We start from the raw sequence: 14398 nt of genomic DNA on the forward strand, positions 1-14398 counted from the left end.
TATATATATATCTGAGAGCACTGGTCAGTTTTCTGAGGGCTCCTAGTTTAAGGACGCTCAAGTTGGACCTCGAAAATCAAGGCCAAATAAGGAAATGATTACGCGTAAAAAGCATGTACTATATTGTAATGGAAATGTTTACAATTCTCATTCTAGAATTTGAGTAAAAATGAGTCTTCAATCAGGGTTCCGAGAAGGTAAAATTAGTTTTGCACTAAGGGCACTTCATTAACTTGTTTTTGGTACCTTTAATCTGTCGAGAAAAAGTGTACTGGAAAAGAGGAAACTCAAAGGAGTCTACGCCAGCTTTTCTGTTGGAAAAGGGCTGAGAAGGCCCTGTCCGATGGCTCAAATCACTCTTAAGATAACCTTATAGTGTTGATTAAAAAACCCCCCAAAAACACTAGTTACAGCTGAAGTGAAAATTTTTGTTTGGGCTCTAAATTAAGTATACTGGGCTTCGCAATAACCAATATGAGTCAAGAAACAGAAACACACTATCCCTTTTTGATTTCACAGTCAATTTTCTGAATTCTTCAATTAATGCAAAGGGCTCGACAGACCAAACTTTGCGCAAATTCTGTGTGAGGATTCTGAAAAAGATTGAATAGCAAAAGGCCTTGATATTTTAACACAGTGTTTCTGTATATATACAACCTGCAACGTACTAAAGATTTACTTTCCTAAGTCTCATCTTTTTTTTTGTAACTGCCCTTTTAGTGTCATATACGATACTCGGACAAAAAATTGATCACAAATCAGAGTGATACTGTCAATCTTTTCCACACTGACAGAAAACTTATAACAATATAACATTAATAATCTTTTAGTATGTTGCAAACATATTATCTAGAAACAGTCATGCAAAGTGGGATTGAGCTGTCACATGTACTTTCAGAAATATCTCTGCACAGGTGACCCACCCCCCAAAGAAAATCATAGTTTTGAGAAAACTGAAAAAAAAACACGAATTCATACTGGTTTATTTCAACAAAATGTTCACAAACATGACATATGCGAGCACTTTATAGATGTTTTAGACACTTGAAAATATTTCCAATCGATAAAGCAGAAGCTGCTCTACTACAATTGTCCAAAATCGAAAAATCGGTTTAGGATACCAAAATCTACTTTTTCTGGCTGTCAGCTACTGCCGTGGTGTACCATTTCTCCATTTCCAAAGGGCGTTTGAATGTCAAGGCCCAAAGATCTGGAATGCTTTGCACACTAGTTTACGAGTGATCATATCCTTTAATTCATTCAAATATCAGCTGAAGTCATTTCTGTGGGGTTTTTTTTATTAATCATTTAATGAGATAAACATTTAGAGACACATTTTCTTTTGGTAGGAACACAACGTACTGATTATACGCTACTATTGTATTGTAAATCGCCCAGAGCCTGTGCACTTTAATCGGGGTTGAGCGCTGTATAAATGCCATTATTATTATTATCATTACACGAAGGTAGCCACTTACTTGTCGGTAGGCTGGGGTAAAATCGGGGCCAAATTTGTCAGAAGTTTCACTGGTGTATACATATTTTATGGCAGCGAGGTCTGTGTTGGCGCCTAGACTGCCCAGGTGGGGATATTTACGATGCAACTCTTGCAAGACCTTTTCGTCGTGGACTCCTTTGTTTAACTGCACTCTGAAAAGGGGCTTTGTCGAAGGCTGGTTAAGATATCTGAGGACACATTTTAATATCGGATCTATTTCTGTTTCCTCTCGTTATTGTTATCGTTATCGTCGTCGTCCTTCTACTTCTCATAATCTATCAGCCACAATGTAAGTATTATCATAAAGGGCAAATTAAGTAGGTAGGTAGGTAGGTAGGTAGGTAGGTAGGTAGGTAGGTAGGTAGGTAGGTAGGTAGGTAAGTGGGTAGGTAGGTAGGTAGGTAGGTAGGTAGGTAGGTAGGTAACCAGCATGACATATCATTCCCTTCGAGCTACAGACAGGAAAGAGGTAAACTGTAGAGGATACACGACAAATGGCACTGATAACCTGCGAAGCCATCAGCCACGAGTCTGAAAAGAAGAAAAATAAAATGACGACCACCATCTCTTCACTTCAACATTAATTAATTACCGCATATCTAAGAGTGCAGTTTTAATTGGCACTTCAGGGTTCGTCTTGAACTAAACACAATTTGACCCTGCAGTGGGACATACTTTTCTTGTTCCACAGTTCTCTCTGCAGAAATTCCTTTGATGGCGTTCCATCCGTATTTCTGAGGGAAGCAATAAATCTGGGAGTTCATCTTGGCTGGCTTGTTCTACAGTTGATTGTGTGATCAGTTCTTCAATATTGAAATTTACATGCCCGGGAAAGCGACCCTTTCTTCGGGCAAGTCGTCATTAAAAATTCATTTCGTGCAACAAGGACGTGAAATAAATAAATGTTTATGTTGCGTCATCAAAGTATGCGAACTCGGTGTGAACAAAAATATTAAAAAAAATATTCCGAAATTATATTATTCAAATATAGGCCGGTCGGGCTATTCTGAAAAAAAACAACCCAACAACAACCCACACAAAACAATAGGCCAACTTTATTTATTGATTCACCACTGTAAGTGTAGAGCAAAAGTTTTGTAAATGAGTTTATTGATTTGACTGGAATGCCGCCAATATAGCAAAGGTAAAAGACGAAAAGGACGCTTGCCATGTGCATGTAATTGGAGTTGTGTCCTGCGCCCAGGCGGTTGCAGATACAAAGTACTCATTGATGGCACGTACTCTGATCATTCGACAACACATGAAGAAAAGAAGAAGCGTAACTTCGATTTTTCACCCAGATTGGTCCATTTTGTTTTCTTTATTCCAGAATTAAAAAGGCAGGCAACAACACCAATACTTTGAAATGTGCAAATCATTGTTTCTAGTTTGTGTACGATGGTTCGAAATGTGCTGAAAGACTGCTTTGGTCTGCTGCTGATCGGATGTTTATTACGTGCCTACAACGCCCTTAAGTTAAAGAGTTAATGAATTTTCTTGACTGTTTCAAAATCAAGCTAGAGATCCTCATAGATCGCTTGCTTTTCACTTGTGCGCTTTCTGATTCAAAATGAGAAGACCAGAACCAAAATGGAAATATCCATATTATTATTACATTAACCCAAAGGATATAGAGTCTGATCAGTGGCGGGGCGCCATTGGTGCAATTGGTGCCAGAGCTCCACCTAACCCTGGCCTTCACCTCCCCCGTTTTCTAATTGTTCTAAACCAGTCAGTGCTCTAGATTCACACACTAGTCTAGTACTAGTAGTACTAGCCTACATCCTTGCGACCCGTCACCCGCTGGCTGCGCCCGCGCCAGCGAAGAGACAGAGTGCGAGGATGGTTTATGCTCGTCGCACCGCTTGCGGTAGTGTCTGCTGGGAGCAAGCAAAATCTTTGCACCAAAGTTATTTTTGTCACTGTAGAGAAATCTATGCATCGTCCTTCCCCCACAAGAAGAAAGGTGCGTGAAACTCCAGTTCTCAGCACCAATTGGTGCAAGCTAAAAATTTGATCCAAGTTACCTCAAGGCCCATCTACTACACTAGTAGACTAGTAGAGTCTACGGTAACTCAATGAAGAATGGGTATAGAAACTGTTGTCGCCCTCTATCGTGTAGCAAGTCCTGTTAAGGTAAATTTTCACATTGAGTCTGGTTGTTGGTGCTGCACAAAGTAATTAGAAATCTTTAAATCTTCTCAGATTGTGAGCATAGTGAGTTGTTAGTATTGTTTCACTTTATTGCAGCTTTTATGCGGTTTCATCTAGAAACAGTTACAAATATCGATAAATCTAGATTACGGGATATCCTGCAGATCTAACTGACTTTCTCTAGAAATCTCGATGAATCACGTTAACGCTTTGCTTCTTGTGCCTTTTTGTGCCATTCAGCAGGCTACAGTTAGAAGACAAAGTGCGCATAAAAGAGCTTGGTCCTCATCTGTCACGGGATTTTGAGCTCAAGAAATGTTCGCTTTTTTCCGGTACGTAGTATGATAAGTAAAAGAAATTGTACTGTTTCCATTACAAGTCTGCTTTTTACTGATGGATCAGACACTGACAAGGTTTGGTCATCAATCACACTCACTCTCTCTTTGCCTCTCTCTCTCTCTCTCTCTCTCTCTCTCTCTCGCTCTCTCTCTCTCTCTCTCTCTCTCTCTCTCCCTCTCTCACATTACACACACACACACACACACACACACACACACACACACACACACACACACACACACACTCGCACACACGCACACACGCACACACGCACACAGAGACTCGCAGAAAGCAATAGGAAGAACAGACGACACCAGAGCGCCCACCAACCGTTCATTACAATTTAATAGTAGCAAGTCTGCCTATTGCCCATTTGTGCACTTTCCAATTATGCACCACCTTGTCTGCAACCCACGCGACGCCACTGAGTCTGATGTTCTCGTGACAGCAAGTGTTATTTCCAATCTCTATTGCTCAACATTGGGGATAATATTCACAATTGCCCCCTTTAATCAGGATATTATATTTTTCCAGAAATGACAGTGCAAAATTATTTGGCTCTCTTACTGATGTTGCGAACCATGACTCCTGGGAGGGGGGGGGGGGTGTCGTACTGATGGCAAAGAGCTTTCAAATAACCTCGCACTGTCATGTCTATATTCCTAAATGTCAGCTGATCCGTTCTCAGCATTAAAAAGAAATGAAATGATAAACGTTTACTGGCTCTATCGACCCTATTACGTTAGGTCTATTTAAGAGGCGGTACATCCGTCTTTTTCCAAAAGGACCGAGCCAAATGGGAATTTCGTGTGAAGTGCCTTTCCCAAAAACACAACGTCGGACCGAGCTTAGGCTCGAACCCCAAACCCGAAATCTCACAATTGCGGGTCCGGTAGTCTAACCATTAAGCTACCGACGTGCTCCTCAACATTCAGGTAGTTAGTTTATTTCTGTGTCAACAAATGATGTGTTGAGAGACATGCTTTACATTGCAGTTTATTTTTCCCGTACATTAGGCCTTTTGCCTTGACGCTGGGTTTGTTTTGTTGGAGATAAGCGACAACTTCTCTGGTATTACATTATGTTCCTTTATATCAATAGTAGAACTAGTTTTTTACGCCCCCATTGATACACTTTTGGTTATTTAGGAGGCAGGCTACTGTCCTGCCTGTCAAGACCAACCCAGGCTCAGAAGGATACAACGTCCCGACAGAAAGACTTCTCTTTCTTTCTTTCGAATGGGGGTTTGGGCGTGTCCTTTCTGCAACTCGGAGCTTTGCTGGCAAGAACAACAGACAGGTGAGTACTTTTCAAGACTCACGTGGAGATGTCTAGCCGGTCTTGGGAGCAAATCTTCAAGCTTGCTCTGAAATGTGGGGATAGGACGGTGTTTAATATACTTGTGTTCTTGGGGAGCAAGGCGAGGGCTCAGATTGTTCACGTAGGCCTAAATGGGGGCACGCCGGCCACCGTAATCCTCCCCCCCCCCCTTTCTAATGTCTGACACGCGTGACGTAACTGCCAAGAGCTCTAGTACTATATAAATAACCTCATTGCCTAGTGCTCACTTATTACGCTGTAGTCCTGTCGTTGCACTGGCCCGTTTGCCTCACGTAATTTCGGTTCTAGTTATAGTAAAACAATTTGAAGGAAAATAATCACGTTGTCACTGAAGGAAGAGTTTTTATTGTGATTATGTCCCTTTGGTTACAAACGTTCTGAATGAAGTCGACAGTCTCGACAGTGCTCACATGTGAAATCATCGTTGGCAAAAATTGATAGGATTCTTATCTCTAACGTGGGATAATCATAGCAAGTAGCCTACCGGGTGTAAAAAAAGATTCTAAAAATGACTTATTTGAACGCCAACTATTCAGTCACCTTGGGACCAATTTCAACCAAACTCCAAAGAATGTTTTGTCAATGATGAAAATGGGTGTTAGAGAATTATGAAGTTTTGAAAATTTCAACCCAAGTTGAGAAAAGCTCTAACGTATTCGACTTCTTTAAAATCAGCCACACCATGTATTTGCACATTGGAGAACAAATTTATATAAAGGTTATATCTTAAAGATGTCTCTCCTAACAGGTTCTAATACGCCTCTGAAAATTTTGAATAACCGTGTGGCATATTTACTATTTATGATGTGTAGATTTTTTGCACCTCCTGTTCAACATTCAATTTAAATGGTTCGATTGTTTGTGGTTTGTTTCCGTAGATTTTTGCCCCCCCCCCCTCACCTCGCGGCGAAAAAAGGAAACAATCGAGGGGTTTCAAGTTGTGGGAATGTAGTACCCATTCCCAAGATTTCGTCAACCATGAAAGGGCCAGGCCAGGCCCACTCTTGAAGTGTGGGGTGTTGCCCAACCATGCTGAACTAGGCCTGCTCAACAGCACTATACGCCTTCTCTTCCCCAAATTTCTCCAAAACTTTCACAGAACAGTGATGTTAATAATATGCTTTCTATCTGAAACCAGAATGAGCTAATCACGCCCTCGTAGCTGAACTTGTTAGCAGTAACGTTTAGCGTTTCACTCGCGTAATGGGAGGCACCTTCAGTGAGAGGAGTGAGAGAGAAAAAGAAACAAAAAAGTAAGAAAACAGTCCATCGCGCGGATTGATAAGAGATCCAACACGGACAGGTTAAGATGTCTAGGTTTTCACAATCTTATACTTATACATAATTTTGGTCTGACAATTACATTGCAATTGCTGCACCCTGCGGAAAAAAGTCGTTTCATGGATCGGAGGTAATCCAATAATTCCCAGACGTCTTGATCAGATTATAATATTTGTGTTGGCGAGTCTCTAAGATCTCTTCAGCTTTAAAAAGAAACGTCTATTAGCAGTGCAGGACTTTGAGAGATAATTGCGTGGTGATCAGATTGTAAAAATGCTTATAATTCCATTGTGGAAATGGTTTTACAGACTTTTGACCTATAAAAACCTCCCCACTGGGGAATCAAACTCACGTCTCCTGTGTGCAACAGCAAAGCACCTAACCCCAGCACCACAGACGTAGATAAAACCTCCTTTCCGACGGGACTTGCCAAAAACTAATATCATGAAAGAAGTATCTCAGAAATGATAATAATAATAATATACAACTGTAGTTGTTTTTGTGCAGGAGAACGTTTTATAACACAGATGCATTAAAGACACCTTTTTCCCCGTTACTCAATCCTGTCACATTGACGCTATCTGATTAGTATTAGTATAACGTTGTGCACCTGATGTGTTTAGACTATATTCACTGTAGTTAATACAAGGTTATGCTGTGGTTTGTTTTGTAGATGGAAGACTGTACATTGTTTGTACCTATTGTAGTTACGATTCCCTTTCTACCCAATATTAATATAGTCACTTTCTACCAAGTATTTATAACCTATCTAAACATCTAAAGAAGCTTTCGGTTCTTCACCCTGAAAAAAAAATGTGTGGCTTCAAACAGCACAAAGCAAATGTGAGTTAGACATTTCGCAGAACTTCAAAGAGCAAAAAGAGATTACTAAAGGCCAGGATGAAATGGTTAGAGAATAGGGAAAGATGACATCTTTGTACATTGTACAAGTACTAATTTTTTTTAATTTCTCAAGAAATATAAGTCTAGCTCAACACAACCGAAATGTCACAAAGTTCTTCTGGAGGGTATAAAAGTAAAGAATCTGATGTCATGAAAGGAACTGGGTCTTGTTTTCAAAAGCTGTACAACAAAAGTCGCAAGTTCTTCCATCATGCCTCGACGACTATATGGATCACAAATCTAAACGTTAACTTGACTTTTCCAAGTTATCAAAAGAACAAACTCGGACACGCGATGCCCCTATAACGGTTGCAGACCCCCCCCCCCCCCGCCCCCCACAAACACACACAAAAACACACACATAAATACACATACAAACACAAACACATATCATAGGCCTATACACACACACACACACACACACACTCGTACACACTCACACACACATACACGCACACATACACAATGTTTCTTTATATGTCATCCTTGAGACACTGCACTTTCTCGAATTAAAATGCAAGAGCAAGAGAAGGCTGTTCTCGGATGTCATGTCAGGATTTTATTATACTGAAAACATAGTCAACAAAGCACAATAATACTTGTTTGAACTCACACTCACTCAGAAAACTCACACTCACTCAGAAAACTCACACAGAGGTTTTCATCTCTCCCACACGATGACAAAATTTGTACTGACTTCTTTTGCGTCTGTCATTGACCTTAGGATAAAATACAAATGAACACAAAAAAGTGACCTATGTACAGCTGGGTTTTCAGAATGAATGACTACAGTGATGCTGCACACTAAATGCACTTAGAGCACAAGTACAGGGAAAATACAACTCAAGAAACGACAAACACAAAATTCATCTGGCAGGGCATGACCACCCTGGTTCACACAACTACAAAGAGAATGTAACAATAATCAAAACGTTTAAGCACAAAGCATCAATAATGAAAAAAATATAAGTTACTTAAAAATGTACAGCATTTACCACATCCTTGTAGTTGTTGACAGGATTTGTACATGTACCAAACCAGTCTACTATAAATTATAACAGTCATAAATCAAATAAGGGTAGAAAACTGTACTATGCTTGATAATGAAAAAGAAAATACTTAAGCGAAATTGTAAGAGAGCAGAATACCCAGCTCTGATCAGAGATGAAACTGTCAAAACTCATAAGGCTTTCAATGTAGAGGTACCGTCACCTATTAGATTTACAAAACTTAGTGATGGACTTTCATAAATTAAATCAACTATCCTCTCTGTCCAGACAAATTAATCATCACTACCAAAAAAAACAATTGAAAAAATATTTATTTTATAAAACCGTTCCTTGTAATGTGAGACCTTGAATTCTAAGAGAAGTCAATGTATTTAGAGAACAGTTGGCCATTATGTATCAACGCACATTCACATTTTATCTGGATTTGACCACGACGACAGTGTTGTAATGCCTTTGAATGCTTAGCAAATTAGTCAAATTCTGTATTTCTGTTCATTTCAAACTGAATCTGTGTATTTCATTTCCTTTCAAATGTGAACTACTGTTATAAGACTTTTAATGTTTAGAGAGCAATTAATAGTCACAGATTACACAAAATATATCACCAAAGTAAGAGTAACATCAAGATAGGAGCACTCCCTTCCTTTCATTCAATTCTCACACATCTCGCACCATCACCATTTGTTAACTGACTTCTTCAGTTTGATGCTGTTTTGCATCTGTGTCTTTAAACCCTTTACACACTCATGCTTACCAAGCCATACATATTATAGAATTACTTTGTACAAAATAAAAAATGCACACTTGCAAATAATGATTTCACGCACAGAGAGACAAAACAACTGGTAAGCAAAACAAACATACATTCACTCACTCAAACACATACACACACACACACTTTGACGTACACACATTACATATTATACATAAACATACACACACACACACACACACACACACACACACACACACACATACACACACATACATACACACACAGACACAACAAGAACACACATACTTTCACATCAACATATAACCAGGCACACACACCACCCCGCACATACACACACACACACACACACACACACACACACACACACACACACACACACGAAAATATCATTCTGCCTTTGTGCTTTGTACACAAGATTTCTTTTACACTTTCGCTTCGCTCTCAATCCAAACTCAAACCTGATACATGTATTCTACAGCCACCTACATTTATGCAGACCAACATTGATTGAAAAACATTTGTGTAGATGTATCCACTCATAGGTGTACTAGTAAAACTATACAGAAAAGTGAAGAAAAAAAAATCGCAGCTCAAGATATATATACAACCTCAAAGACACAGTTCCTCAAGAACACAAAATTTATTTTTATGAGGAGGGACTGGGAGCAGCTTTGGGCAGGCTGATATTTTGGAATTTCATCAAGCTGCATTGTACAAACATGATACATTTCAGTTATTCAGATGTGATATAAAAGCATACAAAAGGTGATTGTACATATCCTTACAAAGACATTGCACTTCATCCACTAAAGCATTATGCACAAAAATGCTCTTTTTATGTATACATAGGAGCATTTCCCACTTAATAAGGCATGTCAAGACATACATGAATTACGTTACATTAAATTCATTCATCTATCAATAATTATATGAAAAAAGAAACCTGGCCTCAGAAATAGCTGTGGCGAACAGTCTTTGACACAGATACATGAAAATCTACTATCACTTTTTACAGCTGCTATTGAACATGTATGTTAAACTTTGAATCTCGTTATAGCTTCAGGATTTGGATTTCTCAAGATCTTAGAAGGCTATGTACCCCTGCTCTGTAAAGAAAAGGTAGCATTATTTAGATTTAAAAAAACTGAGATGTTTATCAAAATAGTGTGCTTTATTTGCACACACACAAAAGTGAGTGAAAAAAGACGATTTGTATAAAGCATAAAGTTTAAACTGAATTCACAAAGTTAGAATTCATTAAAAATTTACTTTAATAAAAAGAAAAAAAAACAAGTAGCAACAGCAATGGCAAAACAAAAGGTTGCTGAAGTCACACGTGAGGCCAGCTTCATGAAACTGAATCACAGATGAATTGGGCGGTGGCAGTGGGGGGAAGAAAATGAACCTCTGGGGGGACAAAACCCTTCGGAGATTCACAAGGAGTTACAGAAATTTACTTTTAAAAGGAAGGGAAGAGCACATCAATGAATTGGATATACAGAAAAGTGAAAACCAAGATATTTTGGTTGTAAACAATCCATACAAATATGGTAAGAGAATAGAGTTCATAGGTCAAATGTGGAAAAAATGAACGACTGGAAAAGGAAAAACAATTATACATACAATTCTCTGTCAAGTTAAAACATACCAGATTCAGCAATGAATTTATCCAAATAAACAGTTTGTTCTTATAAAGTTAGAAGCCTGGCAGAACTGAAAATTTTTCACTTACTAAAGTCATATATTTCATAACCTCACAAAAGACCGTAAACACGTAGTTACATTTTTCTAGTGTTCTTTGAAACTAGAGTGATCAGTCTGCTTGTGACTGGCAGACCAGACAGAAACACAAAATATGGGGCCCCCTTATGTTAGTACCAAAAAATATATAACAACCACTAATTGGATTGGCATAGTTTTTGTTTCAATAAACATCTTCATCGTCAATTAGCACAAAACGTCTTTGCTTCCTTAGTAAACATATATTTTACTGATATATTGGATAGGTTTGTGACAAAGGCATGCTCTAACCTTCCAGACTTGAGAGCATGCATGACTGCCTGATACTTCTACTTCTATCCTCCGGCTCAGTGAATTCATGTCTCAGCGAGCTATTGTGTAAATTTAATGACGTAAGCTGCCGTGGGGAACAGGTTCTGTAGGTTTTTTGGGACCAGAACTCAAAGGGTTAAAACAAGATTTCTCTTCCATGATTCAGAAAATCAGAAAAGATCACTGCCAGGAAATGAGAAAACTTACCAATGGTCACCACAAAGACATAACATTCACTGTGGAAAAGAACAACAACAAAAAATAATAAATATAATATGTATATTAAAAAAAAAAAAAAAAAAAAAAAATATAACATACATATATATATATATATATATATATAGATACCTAGAGGAACCTATACCTCTTACTGTTTGTAGTCTTTAGAAATAAGTATATACAATTAAATATATAGATATTGATATATATATATATATATATGTATATATATATATATATATAACAAACAAGGAACCACGAGGAACCTCATCCACTTACAGTTAGGAGTCTATATATATATATATATATATATATACTATATAACAAACCAGGAACCACGAGGAACCTCATCCACTTACAGTTAGGAGTCTATAGATTCTATGCACATCAGAGCAGAAAACAAAAACTTTTTATAAGAACCCAAGCAAAGACTATGGATTAATTGACAGGTTCTTTCTCAGCTTTATTGGTAATGCTCCAGGTTAAGAGAGGGATGGAGGGGGTGTGGGGGTGGGGTGGGGGGGGGGGGAAACATGCTAACAAAAGATGTTTGCTCTTACCCATCCAATACATAAACTTATAATATCCCTTTTTTGACACATGGAGGTAAAGACTCACAAATGAAGTAGCAATTTAACTGCCCTTCCCCCCATCCCCACCCCCTGAACACCCTCATAAAGTAACCAATCTTAATCCATCCCACAGACGATACAACTTACAAGTAAAAACATACAAGTATATTATCAGTAAAAAAGCACCAGTATCAGTTCTTATTTCTGAAAGGACTGTCACTGACACAAAATGTCTTCAAGCCTTTGCAAATACACGTAAAAAGGACAGATTATGTACATGACAAAACTTATTCAAATGATTAAATACCCTTGTTTTCCAATGTAATGTACAATAATGTACATATGTCAATGATAGAAACCATTACAATAGGCCTATTGTAAAAATGTATACGACAAGATGCTATGAACCTAATGATTGAAGCATCTTTCTTACCACAGTCAGTTAAGAGTACAAGCATGTTTTTTTTTCCAAGCATAATAATTCTTTCTCCAAACGTTAATTCCATATCCACAAGAAAACCATACATTTATTTTTCTATAAACAGCCATGAAATACATGTAATGAAAGTGCTTTTCATTCTGCCAGGAGATCAAAATGACATTTAAGTCTGTTGTCAAAGTTAATTCAAATGTTCCATTTCATCCTCCAAGCCCGAAGCAAACGCTAGAGGTTTATGGGCAAGGAAACTTTCTCAGTCCCCTGACTGTAAGTCACGCTAGTGCTGTTGTTGGATCTATTGGACTTTCCTGATTTGCTGCTTGTGGGCGTGTAGGACCGGTGCTGGGACTGTTGTGATGAGTAAGCACTCCCGGGGGGAGCATACGGATCCTTGGCGTAGGAATAAACAGACCCATGAGGCGTTGGGTACACTGGCTGCATTGGGTAGTAGCCTTGGTGTGAGTAAGCGTGGTTGCTGAATGCACTCGGGGCCCGCGAGCCTGGAAAAGAAGAGGAATAAGACCCATCAAATACGTGAGGTACCATAATGAAATCAGATGCTCAGTTAAATAATAGAATTGAAAGAAAGAACCTTTACATTTTTCTGCCCTTTGGTTAATTTTCATCAATTTTTATGTGGTTGTTGTTAGATTAATGACAGTGAAAAATATAGCCTACCCAAAAACGCCAACTAATTTAATATACTTACTTTTACACCCCCTTCAGTACAATTATATTGTATAATGTATCACATTGATAAGTACTTTCACTTACGCGGAGGGGAGTGAGACAGACACCCTCCCCCCAACCATAAGGATTTGAGTAGGCTAAAACGAAATAGGAAATTGACACTATGACATAATTAGTAGCCTGAATATACTTTTACTTTAGTGCCCTTTTCCAAAAGTTAAAGCTTTCCTGTAAGGTAAAGTATAGTTGTACTTCAGTCGGAATGAAATATTCAGAGGGTTCATACACATAATTTCCATGCCTTCTTTTGCATTAGAATAGGTGAATGCTTAACTTTTTTTTCCTTCCTGAGGAGCTTTACATACAATCTTCATGATGTGATGTTCTGATTTCTTTCAGATAAAGTCAGTTTTCAAATCTCTAAGGAACGGAATTGCAACTATGTAACTGCCTTAAATAACATCTTTCACTTATAAATCCAACAATGTCAAGTATGAGTGTAAGTGTATAGGGTTTAACACCGCTATCAACACTATTAGGCTATTCATGTAGAGACAAGAACTCCGAATTTAACGTCCGCCTCCTATAGCACGACGACAAGCGGGCTGATAGCTTAGAAAACTCCACAAAATGACCCCTATACAAAAACGCCCAATCTGAGATTCAAACCACGGTCATCTGCTCCGTAATCCAGCATAATACCAACTGAGCTAGCGGAGTGCGTAATTTGAAGTATTGTTGGCCTAAAAAGCCTATGAGCTTGCGACTGTAAACCTGAGCCGTACCTAAAGAATAGTTAAAGTTACCTGCAGCTAAATCAGTAGGCATGAACAGTAGGCATAGGAAGGATTTTTGCATTATTTGCAACAAACATATCCCCAGGAAGCGGTAGGGTAAAAATAAAAATAAATGGCGTCAGAATTACCAACGGGAGGCCACCGTGTTTAGCACCATCAATTTCTTGCTCTTTTAAAACTGTTATCTCCCCTGACACAACGGCGTTGCGTGTCCTCCTCCCATTGTTCTCTCAGCGGCTGCCGACCGTAATAATTTGATTTACTCTCCGGGTGCAAATGGAATAGCGCCCTTTTATTGCTCTGTCCATTCGGAGGCGAGAGACACACAAAGAGAGAGAGAGAGAGAGAGAGAGAGAGAGAGAGAGAC

The 14398-nt window shown here is 38.7% G+C and overlaps 2 protein-coding genes across 2 annotated transcripts in view; both read right to left on the reverse strand.

Annotated features, from left to right (window-relative positions):
* The window catches only part of LOC106014247, a gene marked incomplete in the record, with an annotated part of 13532 nt that extends 11161 nt beyond the window's left edge, over window positions 1-2371 (reverse strand). The window contains 2 exon segments of the mRNA XM_013091557.1: window positions 1479-1686; window positions 2174-2371. Coding sequence (XP_012947011.1) covers window positions 1479-1686; window positions 2174-2262 — 297 coding nt within the window.
* A 10191-nt stretch (window positions 2372-12562) lies between these two features.
* Window positions 12563-14398, reverse strand: part of LOC101849351 — a gene marked incomplete at its 5' end in the record, with an annotated part of 3927 nt that continues 2091 nt past the window's right edge. Inside the window, 1 exon segment of the mRNA XM_005092098.3 lies at window positions 12563-13044. Within this exon segment, the coding sequence (XP_005092155.2) occupies window positions 12770-13044 (275 nt within the window).

Source organism: Aplysia californica, unplaced genomic scaffold (genome assembly GCF_000002075.1).
Source record: "Aplysia californica isolate F4 #8 unplaced genomic scaffold, AplCal3.0 scaffold00040, whole genome shotgun sequence".
Classification (NCBI taxonomy): Eukaryota; Metazoa; Mollusca; class Gastropoda; order Aplysiida; family Aplysiidae; genus Aplysia; species Aplysia californica.